At 36.3% G+C, this 27,048-nt stretch overlaps 1 protein-coding gene across 2 annotated transcripts in view; it reads right to left on the bottom strand.

The window, feature by feature from the left end:
* HOOK3 (hook microtubule tethering protein 3) overlaps positions 1 to 27,048 on the bottom strand; it is a 66,251-nt gene that overhangs the window by 22,288 nt on the left and 16,915 nt on the right. For both annotated transcript variants that reach the window (XM_026673005.2, XM_087957460.1), the window contains 10 exons: positions 25,566 to 25,616; positions 24,107 to 24,239; positions 14,220 to 14,287; positions 9,228 to 9,290; positions 6,916 to 6,999; positions 5,665 to 5,828; positions 4,322 to 4,462; positions 2,895 to 3,096; positions 2,401 to 2,511; positions 744 to 831 (listed from right to left, as the gene is read on the bottom strand). In XM_026673005.2, coding sequence (XP_026528790.1) covers positions 744 to 831; positions 2,401 to 2,511; positions 2,895 to 3,096; positions 4,322 to 4,462; positions 5,665 to 5,828; positions 6,916 to 6,999; positions 9,228 to 9,290; positions 14,220 to 14,287; positions 24,107 to 24,239; positions 25,566 to 25,616 — 1,105 coding nt within the window. The remainder of the gene's footprint in view (positions 1 to 743; positions 832 to 2,400; positions 2,512 to 2,894; positions 3,097 to 4,321; positions 4,463 to 5,664; positions 5,829 to 6,915; positions 7,000 to 9,227; positions 9,291 to 14,219; positions 14,288 to 24,106; positions 24,240 to 25,565; positions 25,617 to 27,048) is intronic.

Below are 27,048 nucleotides of genomic sequence, written 5' to 3'. Positions count from 1 at the left end.
GGAGGCAGGGAATGCTGCGGGTCCCACCCCTGTGGGAGATATACCTGGTGGGACCTAGAAGAACGGCCTTCTCAGTGGTGGCTCCGTCTCTCAGGAACATCATTCCCCCAGAGATTAGAATGGCCCCCTCATTAATACTATTCTGAAAGGCACTGAAGACCTGGTTTTGCCAGCGGGCCTGGAGAACCCAGAGAGGGATGGAACCCATCAGATGGCTGATGTGATCCGCTGTCGTTGGGGTTGGGGGTGGGGGAGTTGGTTTTTGTTTTGTTTTGCTTTTTTCCCCCCCAAATTTTATTCTATTGTACTTTACTAATTTATTTGATTCTTTTTGTTAGTTCTTATTGTTTTTATTTTTATTTTTTGTTTTAAATATGATTTTACATTGTGTAAGCCACCTTGAGTCACCATGGGCGAATAGGCGGCAATATCAATCAATCAATCAAATAAATACATACATACATACTTACATTAAAAAAAAAACATTATCGTCTCTTAAAATTTCCCTAAATATATACCTTTTCAAGCCTGTAATAAAAATTCGCAATCTGGTAAATAGCGATTTGTCTTAATTTTTACTTAAGCAACTCCAATATTCACTAAACAAATTACATGATAAATAGTTCCTAAGTAAGTACTATTCCTTTCAATACTCCAACAAGAGGGAAAAAATGGAAAAAGTGTTGCAAGTTTTAATAAGGGATATAATTTTTTCACAAACCATTGCATTTCCAGAATCTTACCTGAAGTAGTTAGTTGTCCTTCTTGTGCTTTTATACAATGGATCTCTTCAATTGTTTCCTTTAAAGAATCTCTTTCTGTCCTTAGCCGCTACAGAGTTTAAAAAGAAAAATATTTCACTATTCCAGTATACAGTTCATAAAGGATGAAGTTATGTTACAGATAGTTCTTGTCTTATGCTCATAATTGGGACCGAAATTTCAGTCATGATTATAAAGTGAGTGCATCATGTCATTGGTCATGATTTTACAATCATTTTTACTGCAATTGTTCAATGAATTACCACAGTCATTAAGCAAATCCAGCTTCTCCAACTGACTTTTTTTCCCTCAGAAACCATCTGGGAAGATCACAAATCACAAGCAGTTTTAAATGCAAGCCAGTTGACAAGTAGCTGAATTGTGATTACATGACCGCAGGGATAGTGAAGTGGCCCTGTGAGAACAGATTGTAAATCATCACTGCATCACATTGTTTGTTCATGTTCAGATGGCATTTCACAAGCACTCACACATATAAATATTTTACAATTACATACTTAGAATTCTAAAATCTATTATTATTCAAAGGAAAATAAGCTAACTAATATTTCTGAAGTATATAACAGATTGGAGTCATAAAATGGGAAGGAATATTTAATTATATATATGGCCCAATATTTCTGGTGGAAAGCTATTAAAATCCATGAAACCTTTTAACAATAATCTTAGAAAATACTAATGATAAAGTTAGCAGGAATCATATTGCTACGATGTTCCATATTAATGGAAGCAAGTCAACAAAAACTAAGTAAAAAGTCAACAACTGATATGTGGATTTTCATGATTACAGAAGCAACCGTAAAAAAGAACTGCAGTACATTATGGTTTATCAACAGAGCAAAACTTTTTTGTTATTCCTGGGCTAATGAACAACTAAATTCTCTACTTGCTCAATTTATTATAATATCTTTACATGGATTATAGGGAAAGATAATCTAGCTGAATAGACACAGATATAGATTTCAAACTTTATCATGAGATCTGAGATAAAGAAACTGAAACAGAAATATTTTTTTACTTGAAATAAAAAACAAACATAATAACCTAGATCTGAAAGTATACACATTAACATGATATGTAAAGCCAAATAAAGAGAAAACAGAAGAAAACACAATAGGTATATAAATAAATCTAAATTATGATTTTGTATTAGTTAAGCATAGCTTCATAATGATACAGTCCCGTTTCCCATCATTATCTGTTTTCTTTAAGTGATTACTTAATTTTAACTCAACCAGCAAATTAATTAAATTATCTGTCAGGCAAACCCACAAATTTGCATAAAACAGTAGTGGAACCTTGCACAAAATCAAGAGAGAAAAGGGAAGCACAAAGAATTCCAAAAAGCAAAGCTATTAATTGAGAATTAATTAAGAAAATATACTAAAAACAAATTGTATCACTGAATCCTCAAGTGGAAGAGGATATTTTTAAAAGATGATAAAAAAGTCAAGATCAAAAGAAAAGTAAAAAAAAGAGCAGTAGAAAACTGAATAATTCAGACAGCTGACTACACATGCATAATAAAGATATATAGACAATGTTTAAAATAGCCAGTTTAATTATCAATATTTTAAATATAAAAGGGAACAGCAAGATTTATATGTTGACTACATACATCTTTTTCTTTTTGGAAACTATCTACTTTTTCTTTCAGCATCTTATACTCAAATTCTAGCTTGTCTGCTTTTTTGGATTCTTCAGACAATCTGTTTTGAAGTTCAACCACCTGCAATAGCAAGAAGGATCACAATGTATCAATATGAAAGTGTAAACCTTCATTAAGAGCCAGTAATAAAGATAAATCACAGCAACCTTTAAGTTGACACTTTCTTCTTCCTTCCTCTCCTCTTCTCTTCAGCTTCTCATTTCAATTAATTAGACTTATTCAAATCTACATCTATGACATTTCAATGGTAACGCAAACCTGGTTAAATTCATTTACAATGTTTTAATCTTTTAAACTCTATGCTGAATTCAGACATAACAATATTTTTCCTGTTAGGTTAAGTAGAAGCTTCAAAATGCTCCATATTGATCAAACTAAGAGACATAGGAAATATATAGAAATATAGACAGTCAAATTGTATTTTTGTTCATTCCTGTGCTCACCTGCCTCTTATATGTTTCCAATTGGCTACGAGCTGAATTGGCTTTCCTCAGTTCTTCTTCCAAGCTCACCGTGTTTTGCATGTACATTGTGTTTTTCTCTTCCAAAAGTTTTACTTGCCTCCGAAGATCTCCAAGATCTTCTAGTTTCTTTTTGTATGAATGTACTTGGCTTTCCAACTTGGTTACTTTGTCAGAATTGTGCCTGGAAAGAGAAGTGTTGCCAAGACTTAATTTTTAGAATCTCTTTTTAAATATATTTCAGTTTATTGGAAGAGTAGCCTTAGATTCATCTGTTTTAAGTAAATATTAAAGCTGTGCTACTTGCAGGGAAATGGGAGAGGAAAATACATTCAGCAATTCTTGATCTTCACTGAAGACAGTGTATACCTGACTGCATTCAGTCATGGCACATTGGGACTTTCCAGTATTGGGACCTCCAGTATTGGGACCTCAATCCCCTTGGAAACAGACAACAAGAAATCTCATTTTTCTTTTTGTATTTGGAGGAACACCTCCAAAGTTGGAGTGGTCACTCTAGACAATCTTATGTGTTCCTAGAGTACTTGCCAGTTCATCATCTAAAATCTCATAGCAGCTGGCAAGGAATTAAAAAGGTGAATTGATAACAAATTAATGAAGACATAATCATCCTACAGCATTATATAAAACTTCTCAGGCTACAATAAATGGACAGCTACTATCCAAAAAAATAAAGATGGGGTCCAGCAGTACAACTTTTAAAAAACCCATGTCCAGTTCTTACAGTGATTTAACTTGGAAGTAAGTATCCAAATAAGTTTACATTGGTGTTAGTGATCTTGCTTACTACAGTACTTAATATTAATTGGGGCTACTAGACAATTTTCAGGGAACATCACATGTAATAATTGTGTTACTGAGCATAGCCAACTTTAGGGGCAGGATTTCTGAGGGATCACCTTTTTCTAAGAGTCTCTACCCATCCAACTAGATCAAGCAGAATGGGCATGCTGCAGATCCCATCAGCCAGAATGTTGACTGATGTGAACCAAAAGATGAGCTTTTTCCACAGTGGCCCCTGCTCTATGGAACATCCTCCCTTCAGAGATTGGAATGCCCCCAATCCTTGTTAGCCTTTCATAAGGCCTTAAAAACCAGGCTATGTTCCCATGCCTGGGGTGCCGAATGTGTTAAGAGGCCCTGGTTTCTTGGCTGTATTGCTAACTGCCCAAGTATCTTGCTCCTATGTATATTTAATCTGAATGTTTTTAGTGTTTTAATGGTTTTAATTGTAATGTATTTTTTGAATTGTAAGCTGACCAGAATCACTGACTGAGATGGGAAGCTATAAAAATTACTGAATGAAGGCAATGTTGGATTCATTTTAATCAACGGATAATGAACCTATATCAGAAAGTATATAACCTAAAGGATTAAAAATTATTTACCTTAATACATCCATCTCATCTTTCAGAGATTGAGCTTCTTCAGCCAGATTTGTTAATTCTTCATTTTGTTGCCGTAAGTCTACAATTTCCTTTTCTAACTCTTCGCAACGAATTCTATAATCATCTTTTGCTGCTTCTAATCTGAAAGAAAACACTACAATATATTACATAGGGAAAAGTACTTACAATCAAGATTTGAAGTTCTCTTCTGGGTATCTACTTTAAAACAAACAAACAGACAAATAAATAAATAACCCTGAATTATGCCAATTACAAGGAAAAAAATCCCTTGGATATTCAGAAAACATTCAACAACAGCAAATCATAACTTTCACCCTCTCAACATTTGCAGAAACTATAACTTAATTCTTATTGGGTACATATATTGAGGTAGAAACATGGTTCTATTAGCAGGCTTTGGGACTCCAGGTTGATTGTATTTGTCACTGCCATGTTGCTGACTTTTAAAGCTCTATGTCATATCACCATGAGTTCAGTGGCCATAAACAGTGAATCTATTTAATTAATAAATAATACTACTTAGTAAAAAAAATTATACTTATGCATACAACCTTTGAAAGCCATTTGTTTTCCCTAAAGAAGTGAAAATATTCTGTGGATCCTTCTAGGCTAGGCTGCACAGCAAATAATGAGAAATTAAACAGAAATATATCCAAGAAGTTAGAAGTGAGACATCAAGTAGCCTTTTAATTATGTGTTTTTAAGGTCAGCAAAATGAATGATCAATGCCACTTCTATGCAAATCAGGCATAAAAGTGGAGAATTTAACAGCTTTTTTATTTAAGGATTATTAGCAACTGTAAAACATTGCACTGATGTAAGTCACCATCAACATAAACATACACATTTTCTTTCAGCTGTTATTGTTATTGCTTTACAAAAACATCTCTTTAGGATCCCAGCAATACAGATTTTAATTTATACATCAGTCACTGATCCAAAAAGTATTACAAATAGACACACCACACAAACACTTAGCAATTACTAAGAAAGCTTTTTAGTATTTTATTCATAAAGTACTTTTTAGAATCTTACTATATAAATATTGTTGGCTGGTGATCACAATAATAAAGATTATGTAATCAATCCTGACTGGCTCAAGGCTGACTCAGCCTTTCATCCTTCTAAGGTTGGCAAAATGAAAACCCAGATTGTTGGGGGCAATAAGCTGTCTCTGTAAACTGTTTAAGGAGCTATAGTTTATCCTGATTTGTTTAATAATAAAATTAATTTTAAATTTATTGGAAACTCTTTATTCTAATGGCAGATAAGAATGAAATGAGCATTTCTTAGTGGCTAGTACATTATTATGGAATTCTCACCGGAAGGTTTCCTCTTGGAGCTGTTCCAACTGTGTCTGGAGCTGTAGATGTCTACGTCCTGCTGGACTGTTTGGGTCTTCTATGGAATCAGACTGATTTAAGCGTTCCATTAAGACCTGGTTCTCTGCTAACAAACTACTTTTCTCTTCCTGCAATGCGGCAACCTGTAGCCAAAATGCAATAATAAATGCACCATGTTTGACCAAGAGCATACTTTGGCAATATTATGAAAAAACAGTATAGCACTTTGAATCTGAACTATGTGTTACAATGAAATATCCTTCATCAGTACCATTTCCTTCTAGGACTAACAACAGGGGTTCATGTATTTGCATAGATGTGCAGTAGGTTATCCATCCCTACATATACTCACTCACCTATACCTTACTGCTTAACCAGAACAATTTAGATGTACCTTCTTCTGAAACTAAGATACCTTGAAGGATTCTTCTATTATTACTTCTATTATGAATTCAAGATTGCAGTTCTATCCATAGTTCATTTGGGATTAATATTTTAATGAAACCAGCAAGATTTATTTGGAAACACCAAAAAAAGATGATATTGTAATGATATTTTAAGAATTAGATTACACAAAGTTCCTCTAAAATATCATCATCACCATCATCATTCAGGGTCAATTAAATGCAACTAAAATCCTCCTCATTGGCTCCTCAGAAAGAACTCAAAAAGAACTTCACTGGTTCTTTTTATGACCAACCCTCATTTATTGATATACTTGAATAAAACAGACTTTGATTTGCTGTAAAACATAAATCAGGAAGAAGGTAAGGAGACTTATGTAGGACACTATAAAGGCAAAATTCTACTACGAGAAGTAGTTCTACTAGACTTTTTGAAGTCTGCTTAAATTGTTTATTTAAAATAATGTATTCACTATTTTAGTCAACCTTACAGACTGTTCACTTATGAACCAACCTAGTTCTTTCAACTTTCACAGGAAAAATTTGGGGTGTTTTGATAAGGTAACAATGAGCAAGGCAAAAAACACAATGTGGGAACACTGTTATTATTGTTCAGTTTCTCCCTACTTGGGATGATGCTCTGCAGGAGTTTTCTTTGTTTTCTAACCCAGGTGTAGCATATGTCAGAGCACAAATTATTCTTTCTATCTCAGAATGGGAAACTGTACAGTGGCTATGGGTTCATCAAAAAAGCAGATGAAAGCCTACAGACTACCTTCCCCTGTTCAGGCAACCCTGCAAATTACAAGCAAAATTCTGTGCCTACTTGCATATCCAGTTCATGGCATCTCTGAGCAATTTCTTCTTTGGTTGCTAAGGCTTCGTTTAATTCTTCCGTTGTTTTCTTCAACTGTGTTTTTAAATACAATATATTTTTATTTAATAAAAATGGTGATATGAAAAATAAAAAAGAATAGGGATCCAAAGAATTCATTTATCTGTTTTTAAAATAATTATCCATGCCCTCCTAATTTATTTTGACAAATCATCTGCAATTTTTTTTGTTTCATGGAGATAAAATCTACCAGAATATTTTTCTATTGTGTATACATGGCAAAATCTAAAATACTTTGTTATTCATACACTAATTAACTTTGGAGCCGCAGCATCCAAGTCATACAAATCATGAAACAACGATATTAAAATATAATTGTAGTTAAGTTTCAATCATATAACTCTGGATGCAGCTCTAATGGAGAACAACCAGAGATGTTTATACATTGATGGCATCAGATTAGGGGCATATCATCCTGGAGAAAATCTATCCATGTGGTCACTAAAGATCCACAATGACTTGATGGTACGTAATCCATCAGGTAAATTTAGGCATTACAATTTTTCAATATAAGAAAATGTATTATACATAATGCTTCAAGCCTTACAAGCTTTCCCCTTAAAGAAGTAATGTGCTGATTTCAACTGTTTTTGTACATACATGGACCAGGAAAGGAAACACAACAAATAAAGATAAAATCTTCAAAGAGTGTTCGCTATTATAAGAAATGTGTATGTAAGCTATTATTTTGTAGTAAACAGTTCAACATCACAAACATTTTATATCAGCAGTAGACCAGGAAAGGTGGCTTCTTTAAGGAAGATCTCTTACCAGGTCAGATTACTTGATCCAACTATCTCATTTCTGTCTATTCTATCAGGTTTTTGCTCATTTTTCAGTAAAGAAATAAGGGACTCAACTGCATATCTGCATTCAAAGTAGTTATCCATTCCAATTCAATGAAATACAAAACATTTGTGATGTTGAAACTGTTTACTACAAAATAATAGCTTGCATAAGTATTTGTTATAATAGCCAAGAACTCTTTAATATGGCTTTAGAAATATCATACAGGTAGTCCTCAATTTACAATCACAGTTGAGCCCAAAATTTGTTAAGTGAGGTTTGCCCCATTATTTGAATTTTCTTAACAGATTTGTTCAGTGAATCACTACAGTTGTTAAATTAGTTAACACAGTTGTTAAGTGAATCTGGTTTCCCCATTGACTTTGCTTGTCAGAAGGTCGCAAAAGTTGATCACATGACCCTGGAACCTTGCAACCGTCATAAATATGAGTCAATTGCCAAGCATCTGATTTTTATTCATGTGACCATGGGGATGCCGCAACGATTATAAGTGTGAAAAATGGTCATAAGTCACTTTTTTCAGTACTGTTGTTAACTTTGAATGGTCACTAAACGAACTGTTGTTAAGTCATATAAGATAAATGCAACTTAAGAACAAATAGTGTATCCAAAGCAGGCAGATGTCAAATTTGATGTTCCCCCAAATGCTGGAAAATAATTCACTCATATTAGATAAATTATTTTTGAAAAACATTCAGCGTAATTCCAAATTCTTTCAAAGTGTAATTCTGCCTATTGAGAATAATGGCATGAAACATAGTCCCAATTATATTCAATACTATATTGCTGCATTATATTCACTAATTTGTTAATGTACTGCATTTAATAACCTGAGTAGCATTTCTTTAAAATAATCAAATGTTTTAAAATAAATATTGGCAAAGAACCTGACTGCTAGTTTAAAAAGAGTCATAGCATTTTTGAGATAAAGCCAGTTTGACTGTTGAGATGGCAGAGAAAGAAAATAATGCTACAAATTAACCATTTGATTTTATATGTAAAGAGAAAATATGAAAAAATACTGTTGTTTTTTACTCAATGCCAGTAGTATTAGTTTTATAAAATCAGATGTTTTTGCATCTCTGGCTTTGCCTGTAATTAGCTTTCAAAATTTCACACTGGACCCGATAAACAGACTTTGATCTCATTTCTGGTAACTAGATTTTTAAAAAATCAAAATGTAGCATAACCGTGTTAAGGCTGCCTTTTGGCAATGATACTAACATAGTAATTAAGTTACTTTATTGATGATAATTGTAACATCTACAATTTACCAGTTCTAATAAACTAATTTGCTGTCTGCTTCCTTTACACTTTTTCCAAATAAACTAAAGAAATAAACTGATAAAAACAAGGCAAAATAGATGGGTGGCTCCAAAATTATGCAAATTGAACTCTACTAATGTAGAGAAAATTTAGCAGCATTGGTTACATACCTGACGGTCAAGATCAACGTAACCATCATTTCCAGCAGTGACTGGAGACTCTTTACTCATCAACTGCAATAAGATCACACTGGATTAGAAAAAGCAAAAGACTCGTTTGTATCTGTGTAAGAATTAAGGGCATTTAAAATATAAGGTACTGTATTATGGTGTTGGGTATGGCCTTACTTAATCAAGAAAGCAATTTACATTTTACTGTTTGGTTCAACATAGCTAATTTTAAGGAGAGAGTTAAGAATTAGAAACATTATTTGTAATGTTTAAAAAAATGCTTGGACTGCATATATAGAAAACAATATTTCTATATTTTCAACTTAAAATCACTTATTGCTCCAGTACAATGTTCAGTTTATGAAATATTAAAACTATACATATGATAACATCAGGATATACTGAAGCAAACTCACTTATTATTAAATCAGTAATATATGAAAAACTTTTAAGATTTGACCCAAAGGTGCTTTTTTTTCAAGAGGCAACTGGACTTTTGGTTTTTCTTTGAAGATGTTGAAGCACCTTTGGGACAACCATCACCTGGATGACTGAGAATCTCCATAGACTTTTAAGATTTGATTTTTGCCTTGTATTGCTAGAAAGACATATATTTTAAACTAAGCCAAGGACATTACAGGTATAAATCATGAAATAAGACTATGAATGTCAACAATATGAATTTAAAAAACACATGCTTACACTATACATATTTTTCATATATCAAAAACTATCCAAGGTTATATCATAATCCACATTTAATAATGGTGTGAAAAAACATATATTATTTTATTTCAAAAATGAATCCAAATTTGTCACAATAAATATTTTAAATATATCCTTCCTTATTCAAAAGCAAAAAGATCTGATGACTATGTTTAAATGTTTTCCCCAATTCTTTTGAGATTAGTTAGCAGGTAGCAGAAAATAGAATTGTTGCTGGATTTAATACTTGAGCACGTAGGGGGCACTGCAGAGTCTGGGCAATGCTAGCACAGCACACAGTATGGCAGTTTCTAGGGTGAGATGTGTGTTTGCTACACAAGGGGGTAGAGGTGCATAGCGAAGTCTGAAGACTTGGAAGCTAAACGCAGAAATATGCCTGTTAGTGTCGCTTGCTCCACAAGGTGGCAGTAGAGGTTGCGTAGCGAAGTCAGAAGATTGGATGGCTAAATGCAGAAATATGCATGGAAGACGCTGTTGCTACGCCCATGTTAGGTTGCAGTTAATCCTGGAACCTTGAATTAAATTGATTAAATTGTCCACAATAATTGCAAAAAGGGATTATCATTGGATAAACACTCTGGTCAAATTTGAGAAACTGGGTAAAAAAAAAATCAAACTCTGGGAAATTTCTCCTTGAGCCCCAGATGTAGCTGTGGACTGCTTTGCTTAGGTCTGTTAGGTTGCAGTTAATCTTGGAACATTTGAATTAAATTGATTAAATTGTCCACAATAATTGCAAAAAGGGATTATCATTGCAAGCACGTATTGGTAAACTCTGGGAAATTTCTCCTTGACCACCAGATGGTGCTGTGGGATGCTTTGCTTGAGTCGGGGGGGGGGGGTGAACTCCAGAGGAATTTATTGTTTCCTTGCTGGAAGAAAAACCAATCAATCGAATGCAACACTCCAAAGGTTTTCTTGAAGTGTTATATGTTTTTTTTAAAATTATTTAATAAAGATAGGGGAACATGAAGAAATTTTAAGGTTTTGAGCAGAAAGAGAAATTGTTCCTTTTTAAAATGTTGCTAGGATTAGCCTTCTTTGCTTTGAAGATGGTTTGTCAGTAATGAATTATGACCCTCAATAAAACGGCCAGAATAATTGTAAAAACAGCTGGAGAAGCTTCTCTTATTGCCTCTGAGCTGGAAAAATGCAAAGCCTTTCAGCTGAAATGAGCAGGGCAAAATTAGTTTTCCTTTCTAAAAATGCCAGCAAGATTTCTGAAACTTTCTCATTGCGTTTGGAAAGGGTTTGTAATTGGATGAATACAAGGATGGATGAGAGATACTTGGCCCCTCCCTTTCTTTTACAAATTGGTTCTGAGTTAGGAGTTGTAATTTGAGACACAGCACTTCTTTCAATGAAGAGAAAAAGAGGGGGAATTTGCCCCTTCCTGGCTTGATACGAAGACAAAGGAATCCTGCCTCAGTAAAGGAAGAGAAAAAAAAAGGATCAAAGGAGGCAAATTTGATTGCCTTTGAAAGCCAGCACATAGGATATTTGAAAAGTCTCTTGTGTAAAAGGGGAAGGGGGGGATTCTTGCCCCTCCCTGCAATTCAAACTGAGGCACAGAGCTTAGCATTCCACATTCACTCCTGACTTCATCATTACTTTGCTTTATCAGAAATCCAAATTGTCTTTATACTGATGGGCTTCAGGACTTCAAATAACCATCTTTTTACTATTCTGTATCCTGTACAGATGCAGATAAACTCCACAAAACATCCATAGCAAAGTACTTTTATTGGTTCATCAGGTATCCTCATAACTCACATTTGTGATGAAGTTCTTTAATGACCAATCCTTTGCATATCTGTCTTGTAGGTAAAAAGATGGTTTATCTCCTATCCTTTTTCTCCCATCTTGTAACGATAGAAGTAGAACAGTTACCATGAGTCCATGAGTTCAGCCAAGAGTGAGGAAAACTCCCCCAACCCATCGAGGGTCAATTTAGTGACCAATTAGGATTACAGATGTGATCACGTTACATGGACTACATTTCCCAGGATACCTTAACTACATTTACCATGATGCATTCCCTTAAGGGTACAGCTCACAATTGCTACCTAACTATCCAATTCCCATATACTGGCTGGACAGCACATTAGTTCCTCTTTTTTTACTTCACTAAAAATTATAATTAACGCCTTATTTATTGAGGCATAAAATAATTCCTCCATCACTGCAAGATCTCTTTACTACTCTGTAACTTATTGCTACAAATGCTTATACTACTGTTCATAAACTAAAGTTGCCCACACAGAAGAGAAAAAATATTGTTATTACCAAATATACTGCTATTCAGTAAGATAAAGGGTACATCCCCACAGACCTGGCAGTAATCAATAAAATTCACCAATGCGCAGAAATGATTAGATTAACCATGCTATTAAAAAATAAGGAAGAAGGAGTTTTCTTTATAATATGGAATATATGGTACAAATGGCTGAGTAAAAAGGAAGTAAAGATGTTTAGTGAAAATGATTAAAGAAATTCTAAGGAAAAATAGGAATAAGGACGAATGTGTATATAGTTATGTATATATGTCAAGTAATGTAAATAAATAATTATTGTAATATAATAATATAAATAAGTAAGGATTTAGTAAATAAGTTGTAGATATATTTGTAGTAAATGAATTTAATTGACACTAATAGATATGTATACTGTTACGATAACGCTGCCAAATGTGAGAACATGTTTCTCTTTTTTAGAAATTTTTGAAATTTTGAATAAACAATTTTTTTTTAAAAAGATACAGGGTACATCGGAGAGTAATAAAATTAATTCCCCAGCTTTTTTTAAAAAAAAAATAGTAATAAATGAAACTTGATTTGCAAAAAGAAGGATTTCAAGTGGTGGTATTACTGAATGGCAATTGCGAATAGACATTCTACAGGAAGGAAGAAGACCGTTGGAATATGTAGCAGTATATTTTGCGCTTGAAAATCTTTTGTTTTATTATTTGCATTAATTTCAGGGAAGTAGTGCCTCAACTGCACTATCATCTTTTGAATCCTTGCTATTGATTCTCTGCTATCGTATTAGTGCAGGTTGGATCTTAGAGATTTACTTAGTATACTACCTCTTTATCCCCACTCCCAAAAAACCAACCAAGAAACTTGTTTGTACTGGATACACATGACCAGAAACATGGTCACGCTCTACATTTGTATTCCAGTGAAATAATAAAACCAATACACTGTTAACTACTACTGCACATACTACAGGATTCAAGAAACAAAAATAAAACAAAACCACAAATGTAAATATATAGGGTTGAACTGTTGGGCTATTGATGTTTTCTGAACTTGATTTCCTTCTTGCAGATATTTCATTACCAGACTAGGTAACATTGTCAGAGCTTTGAAGTGGGCACCTAATCACCCCAACAAGCACCAGAGAATAGCATGGAATCAAGAAGAAGCAATACATTCCTCCTGCTCAAACTGATACAAGCCTGGTAAGATAAGTTGCAAAACAATAGCAGAAAACGACATCAATGTTAGAGCAGTGATATCGTTATATAGTCTGGAAATGAAATGTATCCAAGAAGAAAACCAAGTTCAGAAAAGACCTATAAAATATATTTTTTTCCTCTATGCATGTAATTTTGGAGGGGCAATTTCATGAGCCAGCTTGTACCAGTTTGCAAGAGTCTTTTTTTGGGGGGGGGGGGATTTTGTGAGTCAGTTTGAGAGCAGAGCTAAGCCACGATAAGATAGCATGCTGATCAGTTGTTTGGCAGCTTGTTGCACAGCATGTTTTCAAGAGGCAACTGGGTTTTCTACAGTTGCCTCTTGAAAAAGCACCTTTGGGACTACCATGACCTGGATGATTGAGAATCTCCATAGACATGATAGCAGCAATAGTTGTTATACATTTGTCAGCACACCACCCAGTACATACCAATCAATTCAGTGGTATTTATTCACAGGAAAGTTCATAAAGATTTTCCAAGTTATTGAGCCTTCCCTATTTCATTGATAATAATGAAATTCAGTCATAAAAATATCTACTGCTAAATATGCTCTTATTCAAAGATTTGGTGGAAATTAATAGGAAAGGGAATATAAGAGGGGGACCAAGTATTCAGAAATGTAAATATTCTACATAAAAGCAAAGTGGAACATATCATTAATTTATGTTTAAAAATATTTCATCCCTCATCTGATCATATTTCTGAACTGTTAAAGGTTCACACAGTATGAATTCTGGAAACCAGTTCCACTATATAACTAAGATGTGTATCTTTTAACTCCTTACCTCCTGAATGGCTGTCATAACCACATGTTGAACAGATTCCTCCATCATCATGATGGTTTGAATATACTCTGTAAGAAAACAGTTGTAATAATTCATGCTTAGAAAATTCAGAAGGATATACAAGTCCAGTACACCAACAATACTAAAGTGTTTCATTTAGTATAGGTTAATTTACAGCAACTATGTTACTAGCCCTGATACAAATGAATACAAATCCATGCGTAGGAATTGAAGAATGCAAACTTCAAGGGATGTAAATTCAAGTTCATTTTGGCTCAAGATGAATTCTTTTAATGGGCTTTTAGCATTACATTTAATTTCTATTCTTTCATATTTATATTCTGTATTTTAATTATTGTTAGCCATTTTAAGTATTCAGACAAGTAGAAAGATGAGATATAAAGTAAATAAACAAAGATAAATAAATGTCTCAATTTTTAAAAAAAATTGAATTTCTCTATGCAAGGGGATAAGTAGGACTGAAGAACTGAAACTGATTGTCAAGAAGTCTCTTTTCAGCAAGTCTAATACTTTTCACTCCTAGCAGATAATTATAGGTGTGTTATTTAATTAAAGACCATAAAAAATGGCACAGCAGAAATAGATATATCTTTCCATTCTTTAAAAACAGAGACATATACAATCAATCCACCTCCTTCCCCTTTAAATATTTCATAAAAATGTTCTTAAACTTATCAAAACTTGATTGTAGCTGGCCATGCAATTATCAAGTTGTGACACTCTGGTCATGAATGTGTGGGCAATTTCCAGCTAGTCTTGAGCACAGGCTGTATCCTGTTGCAAAATCAGTTTTAAAGGAACAACTGAGGGAAGCAAAATATAAATGTCTATATTGTTAAAATGAATTATTCTATAGCACATTCTTCAGTTCACTGAAAGATGTAGCTGTAAGCAGTTAAGTGACAAATTTACTTTTCTGACATGCATTTTGGTGATCCTAATATAAAACAGTGTTCAAAAGAACACAAAATACTTTCTGGTTTCGGGACTTCCGGTTTGAGCTTCTTCAGCGACAGACCGAAACCTCATCTTTGCAAGGCTTCGATCCATGCTCGCCACTGGAGCACCCCGAGCCGGCTGGTTTCGGGGCTAAGCCACCCCATAGAGGTGGTGAAGAGGGGGGAGACTGCCTGCAGGGTTGAGGAGAGCTGCATCTCTCCTCCCCAGCTGGCCATTACTCCCTTTCCCGAAGGCGGTTGCAGCGGTGGTCAGAAATGGCCACCACAAAGAAGAACTCGACCGGAAAGGAATGTGCAGGAGGAAGATAAGAAGAGAAAGTTTTGGTTGACCGGGTCAAACAGCAAAAGCAACAAATAAGGTACCCTGGAATTGAAACTGTTAAAAAACAATAACATTGTTCCCAAAGAAGATTTTTAAGCTGCGAAGGAGAGAGAAAAGGGAAAAGATTTGGTTTTCTCCTTTTCCTATACTGACAGCTAAGAGACTTAAGCAAGAAATTGGAAAAAAATCCACTTTGACATCAATAGGCATTTAATGCTGAAAATAAAAAGTCAAAGGGATAATAAAGATTTCTGGATAATTAAAAGCTTTTGAAAACAGGAAAGGAGAGAAAAAGAATGAAAGGGTAGGATCTGGAAGGGAGGAGACTGCCTGGAATTAAAAAAGAACTTACAGCAAAATCTCAACAAGACTTCCAAAAGATACATTCTAACTGAAATATCGCAACAAAAACCCCAGGAAGAGAAAGTCGAAAAAGAAATAAGAAGATATACGGTAACTCGGGACTATCTGGATTACTTGATGATTTCGGGATTCTTGGTTATTGTTTTGAATGACTAAAATAAATCGGGTGGTTGTTTAAAACTGTTTAAAATGGCTCCACTTTTAGAAGAACTGAAAATGGAACTTAAAAAAGAAGATGCATAAGAAGGGAGAGGTTCTTTTGGTTTCGCATTTCAGTTTTTAGAAATGGAGATTTGGAATTATGAGAAACAACAAGAAATGCCCGCAGAACAAGAAGATCGCAACAAAGAAGAAGCCATCTTTAATGAACAAGTAATCTTAGATGTGGGGGGGGGGAAGGAAAGGGGGGAAAGAGAATGGAAAGTTTAAGATTGGGAAAAACAACTCCAAAAAAAAAATAGAATGAAAAATAAGTATAAAATCAGAAAGCAACAGAAGAGGGAAATGCAGAAGAGAGAAGTAGAACTAGAGAGACAAGGGGGTAAAAAGGGGAGGGAGAAGATGAAAAGGAAGAAAGAAAGGAAAAGAAGTTATAAAGGACAGAAGCAAAATATAGAGAAACAGGGCCTATTTAGAGATAATGGGTGAAAACTTAATGGAAAAAGGGATTCTGCAAAGGTACATAAGATAGTATGGTTATATTAGAAGCAGAAATAATTTTAGAAAATATGAAACAATGTATGATTAAAATGTCTGATAAAATAGCTACCGTAATTCAGTGGAATGCTTGTCAATAAATAAATGTAACAAAAGGTATATTTAATGATTTATAAAACACATGTGAAGAGAAATAAGGGAAAAATTAATTATGGAGATTATATGTGTTTTTAAGGAAGTATGATATTTAATTGAAAAGAAGTGTTAAAGATGTTAAGATTTTAATGATTATTAATGATAGAACTGAACTGGAATGGAATTAGGGTTTATAATTACATATATTTACAATCTTTCTTTTTTTTTTTAAAGAATATATATTATTATATATAATATATAGTATTATAAGAATGTACCAAGCAGAATTCAATTGGAAGTTATGTATTATATATTATATTGAAGGTCATAAACTTAAGGTATATATTGAAGTTTAAATAAGAGTTGAATGGATGTAATTAAAAGATATAAAGGTGTCATACTCCAATTAGTAACTACAGGAGAAAATTTGTTTAATGAGAAAAGATAATATGAAATTGAAACAGAACAGACAAAAGTATAAATATAATGATTTGAATTGAGATGAGATAATCAAAATAAAATTGAGAAAATTAAAAGAGGGGAAAAACTATATAGAAAATGTAAAATAGTATAAGATATGGAATAGAATACAAAAAGGAGCATGAAATTGAGTTTTGTGTCTGTATAAAGAAGTTCAACCCGGGACCATGCTATTTTCAAAAAAGATGTTGTAATTTGTATGTGTGAAAACCCAAATAAAACTTTATTAAAAAAATACTTTCTGGTTTCATGTGAAAATAAGAGATATATAAATAGCTAACAAATCTTTTCCTACCTATATACTGCCTTCCAGCTACATCAAGAATGCAAGGGGGTTGGACTAGAAGACCTCCAAGGTCTCTTCCAACTCTGTTATTCATACTATTTAGAGAAATGAGATGTAATAAAAAATAGTGATATCAAACGCAATAAACCAGTAAGCCACGGGCATCCAGAAAGGGTACTTACCTGATACGCCCGTTCTCTGTGAGTTGTGAAGAGCATCCAGTGATAGGAAGGTGCTTCAGTCCCTTCTAGGAAGGCTGGGCTTAAACTTGAGGACACTCCTCCTCCTCCACAAGACTCCTCCTTAGCAACCCCATTTTTGCAAAGCCAAGGTATTGATACCCTATATGCTTAAGCCTATGTAACAACCCTGGCCGGAACAGACCCCCTACCAGATGGAATAAAAGGGAGGGGCTGGATGCTCTTCACAGCTCACAGAGAACGGGCATATCAATGCCCTTTCTCCCATGAGCTGTTCAGAGCATCCAGTGATGGGACATACCAAAGCTTGGCACTGTCCTAAAGGAGGGACTCCATCTGGGTTGCAGACCTAACTGTCTCTGAAATAACTTGCTGCAAAACTCACCTACCAAATGAAGCCTCAACAGAAGCAAATACATCAATTTTATAATTTCTAATAAATGGAGATGGAGAAGCCCAGGTTGCAGCTCGGAAAATCTCCTCTATTGTAGCTTGGGTCGCCCATGCTGCTGTGGTGGCTGCACTCCTGGTGGAGTGAGCGGTAACGCCTTGGGGCACTGGAATCAAGTGAGAGTCATACGACTTAGCGATGGTGGCCCTTAGCCATCTACCTATGGTAGAGGTTGAAACCTTGTGCCCCAGGGTGTTAGGTTGAAAAGACACGAAGAGGGCTTCTGTCTTTCTGGAGGGCACCATGCACCATGCTTAAGGCTCTTCTTACGTCCAAGTGGTGCCATTGGTGTTTGAGCCTGTGTGATGGACATGAGCAAAAATTTGGGAGCACCAGCTCTTGAGCTCTATAGAATGCCGAATTAACTTTTGGAATGAAGGAGGGATCTGGTGTGAGAACCACTCTATCCGAATGGAAAATGCAGAGATCTTTGAGCACCGATAATGCAGCTAGTTTGGAGATTCTTCGGGCAGATGTAATTGCTATCAGGAAAACTACTTTGTAGGTTAGAAATCAAAGTGTCGTGGTCCTTAGTGGCTCAAAGGGACCTGTATTAAGGGCCAATAGTACCTTATTTAAGTCCCAAGTTGGATATCAGTGCACTATGAGGGGCCTCAAGTTCTTGGCACCGCGCAGAAAACTGTGAATGCGAGGGTGATGAGATATGGAGGTAAAATCATCCCAAGATATGACCGAAGCCAGGGCCGCCACCTGTCTCCACAGAGTATTGGGTGATAACCCTTTGTTTAGGCCCTCCTGTAAAAATTCTAATAACTGCACTACTGATGGGGAAGTGGGGTCGATCTGAACCTTCTGACACCAACGGCAGAAGCTAGACCAGGTGGCCTCATAGATTTGGTTCGTCGAAGGACATTGAGCCAACTGAATAGTGTGAATAACTTGAGTAGAAAGGAGTGCATCTCTCAGACGTCGCCGTTCACCTTCCATACAGCTAAGTTTAGCCATTGGGGGTCCGGGTGTAGCACTGGGCCTTGAGATAGCAATATGACCGATGATGGGATCCTCCACGGTGGTACTGACGAGGGGTCCTTCAAGTCCGCGAACCATGCTCGCCATGGCCAATAAGGAGCCACTAATAGCAGGTCCACTTTTTCTTCCAGCAACTTCTGAATCAATTTGGGAATCACGGAGAGTGGAGGAAAGGCATATATAGTCCGATGGGCCAGTGACATCTGAGTGCGTTCATGTCCTCCGCCCCCTGCGATAGGTAACAAGAAATGAATCGTGGAAGCTGTGCATTGAGTGGGGAGGCAAACAGGTCGACTACCAGTTGGCCCAACCTCCCAGTAGCCTCCAGAAAGATCTTGGGGTCCAAACGCCACTCTGATTGGTCCAACGTGGCTCTGCTGAGCCAATCCACTTATACATTCGCTACTCCAGATATGTGCTCCGCCTTTAGAGACAGAAGATGGATTTTGGCTCACAGGAATAGTCTTTCTGCTTCCCTCATTAATAGATTGGAATGAGTGCCTCCTTGTTTGTTGATATGGGCCTTTGTAGTTACGTTGTCTGTTAAGACGAGCACATGTTTGCAATGGAGATGCGGGAGGAATTCTCGAAGTGCCAAGTACACCGTTCTCAGTTCTAGCCAGTTGATATTGTGTGCCTTCTCTGAATCCGTCCAAAGGCCTTGCACTGTATGTAATTGGAAGTGGGCCCCCATCCCACTAGACTGGCATCTGTTGTAACAATCGACCTGTGTGGGTCCTTGAAAGGGCATCCCTTGTTGATTTCGGGTTGTGTCCACCATCGTAGAGACCTGAGAACGGTTGATGGCACTTTTACGCAAGTCCTGGCGTCATCTCTCCCGGCACGTTGGTATGGCAACAGGAACCATTGCAGGGTTCTTGCATGGAACCGGGCCCAAGGGATAATAGAAATACAAGAAATCATTTTTCCGAGCAATTTAGAAAGGAGACATAGTTGTACTTTCCTAAGAGTTCTGATCTGTTGAGCCAAATCTCTAATGCTTTCTTGTCTGTCAGGGGAGAGGAAAACTTTGCCTTCCAAGGTGTCAATGATGGCGCCAAGGTGAATGAGTCTAGTAGAGGGTGTTAAATGACTTTTTGACCAATTGATTGAGAACCCATGTAGTTGTAGGGTTACAAGTGTAGTTTGAGTGTTTGAATTTGCTTGATTGATGGAAGATGCCAGAATAAGAATGTCATCCTAGTAGCATTGAACTCGGATGGACCTATCTCTGAGTGATGCTGCCAAGGCAGCCAAGATCTTTGTAAAAGTTCTGGGAGCTGAAGCTAGGCCAAATGGGAGAGCAATATATTCCTAATGGACGTTGTTGTAACAGAAACAAAGGAATTTGAAATGTGGGGGCCTAATTGGGATATGTAAGTAAGCTTCTGTGAGGTCTATGGAGGTAAGGACATCGTCTTTTCTGATGCTGAGTAAGATGGATTGGAGAGTGGTCATTTTAAATTTTCGGTAAACTAAATATTGGTTTAGGCGTTTTAAGTCCAGGATTGCCTTCCATCCCCCTGAACTTTTAGGGACCATGAAGAGGTGCGAATAAAAACCAAGACCTTTTTGATTAGAAGGGACGGGTTGTATGGACCAGATCTCTAGGAGATGTGCTATGGCTGTGTCCATGAGAAACCTTTTTTCTGCGTCCCTGGAAATTGGGGACTTCATAAAAAAATCCAGGGGGGTGGAGCTGAATTCCAGTGCCAGACCAAATCGTACTGTGTTCCTGACCCATGTGTCAGTGGTAGAGGAGTCCCATTGGTCGGCAAACCTTTTTAGGCGACCACCAATGGGAATCTCATTGTGGTAGTTACTTGGACCTGCGGAAAGGCCTAGATCCTGTTCCTCGAAATTGTCTCCTAGGATGGAGTTCCTTTCTATATCTGTCCCCAGGTTCAATTCTATTTGTCTGTTGTCTGAATCCAGGCTGTCTTTGAAATCTTGGATAGTAGGGTTGGTAGAAGGGGCGAAAGGAATCCCTACGAAAGGGCTGTGGTGATCTGGACTCTGATCGACGAAAAAGAGAGGGAAGAATTTTCTTTTTGGTTCTGGTTTCAATTAGGAGGGGTTCAAGCGCACTGCCAAATAGTTTGTTCTCCGATGGGAGCTGAGGCACGCCTCCACTTGTGCTTGACATCTGCCTGCCAATGCCTGAGCCAAAGTAACCTTCTAGCCGCAATTTGGGAAGCAGTGGCCCTAGAGGAAAATTTAACTACATTGAAGGTAGCATCTGTGAAAACTCTGCAGCAGCAATTAATTTAGCCACATCTTGATGTGCCCTAATGTTTGAGGCTGGAATGGTATCCCTCAGGTGGTGGAGCCATCTGAGAGATGATCTGGTGAAAAAGGAGGCAGCTGTGGGCTGCTCTGATGGCCCATGCATCCGAGACGTGTGCCCTGCGGAGGGCTAGTTCCACCCTCTTTTCCTCAGGCTTGAGAGCCTCTTCAGCTCTCACTTGGGATGGCTGAGGAAGATGCAAGCGCAATGATAGGCTCATCCACTTCTGGAGTGTTTAGAAATTTAGAGAACTCGGGGGCCAAATTATAGTATTTTTTTATCATGTCCTGTGGGAGTGGGATATGAGGCTGCTGCAGCCCATTGTTTTTGTACTAAATTGGAAAACATGTGTGGCACAGGGATAGCCTCTGCCTCAGTGACTGGTTGAGAGAATATGAGATCCTCTGCTTCCCCTGGAGTATTTGGTGGGGGAGGGGTACCCGTATTATCCAGTTGTGCCTTAAACAGCAGGGATTTAAATAATCGTGGGTGGAATAATCCTGTAAATAGAGGGAGGTCAGGTGAGAGGCCTTCATCGTCAGACATCCCCCTTTCTAGCGGATCCACCTCTGACAATACCTGGTCAACGGTGTGTACCGACCCCTCCTCCATTTGATCCATTGGATCCCCTTGATCTCCCATATCCTGTGTATACTGAGGGTCTCTGACAATGGGCATTGATAGTTCTACGGGGGTACCTGATGAAGATGTGGATCCGTGATGCCCAGAGATTGTTCAGAAAGAGAACTGCAACCCGAAGCTGAGGGTGTTCGTCCTGCCTGAATAGTCTGTTGGACGCCTGCTGCTATGCCCTTCTGGATAGCTAGCTCCTTCCACGCCCTCATGTTGGCAGGGATTTCCTCCGGAAGTTCCTCCTCTTGTCTGAGGCCAGCTGCAGTTGGCGTAAATGTTGCCTCTGGGGCCCTCCTTGGGGAGAGAATGTTAGAAAGAGCCTTCTGGGGAGGTTGTATCAATATGCTGCTCCTTCTGGATAAATCCAGAAGGGCGGTTGGAGGGTTCTGAGCCTGTGAGGTAGAGGGTATGATGAGTGGTGAAGAGGTGGGCTGTGCAGCTGCTTGTGTACATTTTTCCACCTGCCTTTCTGATGGTGTCTGTGTGCATCTTTCTCTTCTGCCATAGAGGTTTTTTGGGGCTCCATGGACTTATCTCTATTTTTAGCAGTTAGTCTAGATCTGGAGTTGTAGCTGCTGGCCATGGTAATGCCTTTGATAGCAATGGAAAGAGGCTATGAAATTAGGTGGCTGGAACACCTAGGGGCCTGCTCCCTTAAGGGGCAGGGGATCCTGGAATAAATAGTTCCCCGATGCCTTTAACAAATATCCTTGTACTGTTTTGCTTTATTATCTATCTATCTATCTATCTATCTATCTATCTATCTATCTATCTATCTATCATCTATCTATCTATCTATCTATCTATCTATCATCTATCTTTTAATAACTTAAAGATTTGTAGAATTTAAGTCAATCAAGTCAATTTTTGAATAAAGCACTTGTAATATCAAATATGGAGACCAGAACACTCCCCCCTCCAGACCTGGTACCTATATCAGGACACAGAGGTCTGTAACTGATAATTAGATCAGTTTAGCTGCACTTATTGCCTGTGGAATCCAGCAGTTCAAGTCCTCTATCATCCAGTGGACTGGTGGCAGGGACTCCCCCTCCCCAGGTCCCCCCCAAAAGGGAAATCTTGTTGGGTAACTTTCCTTACAGACAGTAACAATTACTCAGTCAATTTAACCACGCAGCCTTTAAAATGCTGGCTGCCTTGTGGCAGAATGAAAACGAAAGCAGCTATCACCGCCCGGCCTGCTAAAAGCAAAACCGTTCAGCGGGAAGGCGCAGGGGCTAATTCCCTGCCCTGAGTTGTTCTGCGGGGAAAGCCTCATAATAAAAAGGAAAAAAGGCTGCACTTTTAAATGGAAGTTTAACCCTCGAAGGGACAGAGCGCTTACTCAGCCGGCTGGGAGATCGGAGAGATAAACCTCCTTGTTTAGAAGTTTAAGGCAGCATGTCTCTGAAAGGAGAGGCATTTAGCCTCAGGGCAGATTGGAAAGATAAGCCTCCCTGTTTATGAGGCTTTAGCCTCAGGAGGCTGGAACGTCAAAACAAAACAAAACAAAACAAAAAACCGAACGAAAATCAGCTAAATCGCCAGTATTCTATTCTGACCAGGAAAACAATAACACAACCTGTCTGAAGAAAGGCTGAGCTAAAACTGGGGGTGCTAAGGAGGAGTCTCGTGGAGGAGGAGGAGTGTCCTCAAGTTTAAGCCCACCCTTCCTAGAAGGGACTGAAGCACCTTCCCATCACTGGATGCTCTGAGAGAGCTCATGGGAGAAACAAGGGAAATATGTGCTCTTTTAAACCAATGTTTCACTGAAAAATCAATCTGAAATGATTCAGAAGTGCTTTGAATGTAGACAAGCACAACACTTCTCAAGTACTCATTACAGCAGTCTGATCAGAAAGATGCTGCTGCTTTAAGGATTTCCGTGTAAATCTTAAAGTACCAATGCCTTTTTTTCAGGTTGGCTCACTACTGACTCATTCTGGGTCAAATAGAAGACATTAAACTAATTGTCAATTTTCTTAACACTCACCAAAGAAACTGAAAAAAAAAACCCAATGCCAATTATGTCTGTGTTAATGAAACAAGCAAAAACTATATCTAGTTTGAATAATGTACCATTTTAATAAAATACCAACTAACCTTGTTTTTGTTCACAGTTTACAGCACAGCCTAAAATAAGCTGAAGCATTCTTCCAAGTTCTGCTGCATCAGAGTGCTCCCCAATCAAGTTAACATCAGGAAGGATAAAATCATTAATCTGTTGCCCCAAAATCTGTGCAAGGATAAAAATATATTAACATATTTCCAGGTTTCAGGGTCAAAGTAAACAGAATTGCAGAATCAGGAATCTAATGAGGAAACTGTATTATTCACTCTGTAGAGTAACTACCAGGCAGATGCATAAATCATTCCTTCCTGAATTCTTCAAATCCAGTTTGCTAAGCAACTAACAGAAAGCTTTTGTTTCTGTGCCTCTGACATATCTATCTCCTATTAATAAAATCTTTATCCCCATACTAGACATCTAGCAAAACTCTCCAGTTAAGGAGTCAAAATGGTCGAGTTGTTCTTAAGTGGCTCAAATCTAGAAGTTAGCTTATCTTTATAGTACATAGTTGATGCTTCATGCTGTTGACTATTCATTGCATAAAATGCTTATTCAGGCCCATTAATGTATAGAGGTTTGGCTGAGACACATTTCCATAAGGGGACTAAGTACTATTGCATAAAAGTTGGCAGTAACACCAAATCCTTTTGCTTGTAATTCAAACAAGCAACATTCTTTAGGTGTAAACCTGATTCAAATAATCTCTTTTAACATAAATACTAAAATATTTTTCAAACAAATACAATCAAGATAAAGATTTTCTAGAATCATCTCTCTAAAAATTGATAATAGATCCAACACCCATTGAAAGTAGTAAACACGGGACATTTGGATTTAGAACAATTAATATATAATATATAAACATCAATGATTTATTACAACACTTTACCAGAGAATGTAAAAATACATTTATTCTGTCATTCTTTTTATGAAATCAGAATGGAGTATATAAGTATTTAAAGTGAAAAGCTTCACAATGGAAACATTCAGAATTCCACTGGGGTTTTACCCATGACCCAAAATGATCAACAAAAACAATTTTTGATGCATCAAACTTATTTCACATTTCTTTTAGAAGACAGGACATTTTATTTCACCAACAAAAATATCACCATTCTAGCCAATTAAAATTAAGGACAGATCACAGAACAGAATAAAACTGTCATTTTATATATTTACCATATTTGTCAAACTAACTACTTTAGATCAATAATTCTATTAAATGTGTTCAAGATCATCTTCATAAGACTGATAAAGTATATATCAAGGAATTTATTAGCTTTCAAAACATGCAAGCCTGCAATAAAATCATGTTGCACATTTATTTAAAAAATGGCAAATGCCCACAGAGGAAGAATTACTCTTTTTATATATTTTAAATGTAGGCAAGATATTTTTAAAAAGAGATGTAAAATATTTGAAACAATTATAGTAAACTAATCTACATATTATACTTAAAGAAAGGGATATATTATATATATAAGTTCTTACTTCATGGTTGTAGTCCAAAATTCCTTTTAAAATTTTCTTCAGATTGCTCACCTTAGAGTGAAAGAAAAACAATTATTTAAAAAAGAATACCCTAAATTACAATTAAAACTGAAGTTTATAAGAATTCATTATAATATAAAGCAGAAGAAGATTTTTTTGTGTTTTGTGGCGGTGTTTGCCAAAAAAGCCAATAACAAAAATCTCAAAATTGTGATTCTATGCTTTTCTGATTTCTAGATACTGTTTGGTCACAGGGATACAAAAAAAAAATCATCACACATAATAGTGATAGTTTATATCTCTGAATTTGGATTAGTATTCCCAATTGTTTTATATACTAATTATTCAAATAAAAAATATTTGAATATCCCTATAAATACAAAATATATAAGGCAAAGATTCAAAATCATATATTTATTGGGATTAGCATAACTTTTCAAAATACCCTCAATTACAACATTAGTAACTGTTTCTGATGGTGGGGGAGCATCATATTTTTAGGCACATGAAAGCTATTAGATGTGCCTGAAAAGATTATTTCATTTAGGGTTTCTTTGTTCCATTTTTTAAAATGTTTCAGACCATCCTGAACAAATCCATGAAAGTGTATGATTTTTATAATTTGAAAACAACATATTAGTTCCCTTTGCTTCCAATTTTTAAACATTTCTCATTATAAACTAGAACCTACATGTGAATTTCTAATTTTTTTTTTCTAAAAAGTAATTGCAAGTATGACATTTTTGGCAAAGTGTCAAGATCAATGAAAGGGAATTCAGTATTGTAACAGCAATCGAGCAACTGAAGAAAGCAAATTTTCTGCATAAACATGAGAGATTTCAAGCAAGTTGTATTTAACCTAAACCAAAGAAAAACATGACTCCAACTTAGGATGTGGTCTTGAGTCCCAAATAATAATAAAAGAAGTCCAATTCCATCCTGATATTGGATTGAAAACAATGAATGAAGAATTTAATTTAAATAATATTTCTGTTGCTCCCTGGAGGGCATGAGATTCACTGCAATTCCATATGTCTTAGGTCTGTAATGTTAATTATTCTTGCAAATACTGCATTCTTCAAAATCCTTTAAATCAAAACTTCATTCCATTACTATTTAGTTAGCTTTTAGATTGACATTTCGTGTTTTATATGTAAGTTCTACAAACCACCTAGAATCCTGGTTTCAAGTGACAGGCAAATCCCATAAATAAGTAAGCAAACAAGCAAACTTTGTAATGAAATAATTATGTTTTGCTCTTCTACTATGGGACGTCCCTGGAAAAAAAATCAGCAAATTCTTTCTTGTAGAAAATAAACAGACAAATGCATAAATAAGAAGTAAAATAACACACAGTCTAAAGATAAACACTTCTCAGGTAGCCTTCAATTAAATTCAGATGTCTTTTGGTCACCCAGCAGCAATATTTGTTGCAAAAATTCTGTGTCTATCTAATAAGAAAATGCCACATGAAGATCACTAT

This window comes from Notechis scutatus, chromosome 2, assembly GCF_049901735.1.
Source record: "Notechis scutatus isolate UNSWTSFEM ecotype Mainland chromosome 2, rNotScu1.2, whole genome shotgun sequence".
NCBI lineage: Eukaryota > Metazoa > Chordata > Lepidosauria > Squamata > Elapidae > Notechis > Notechis scutatus.
This window is presented reverse-complemented; position numbering and strand designations above follow the sequence as displayed.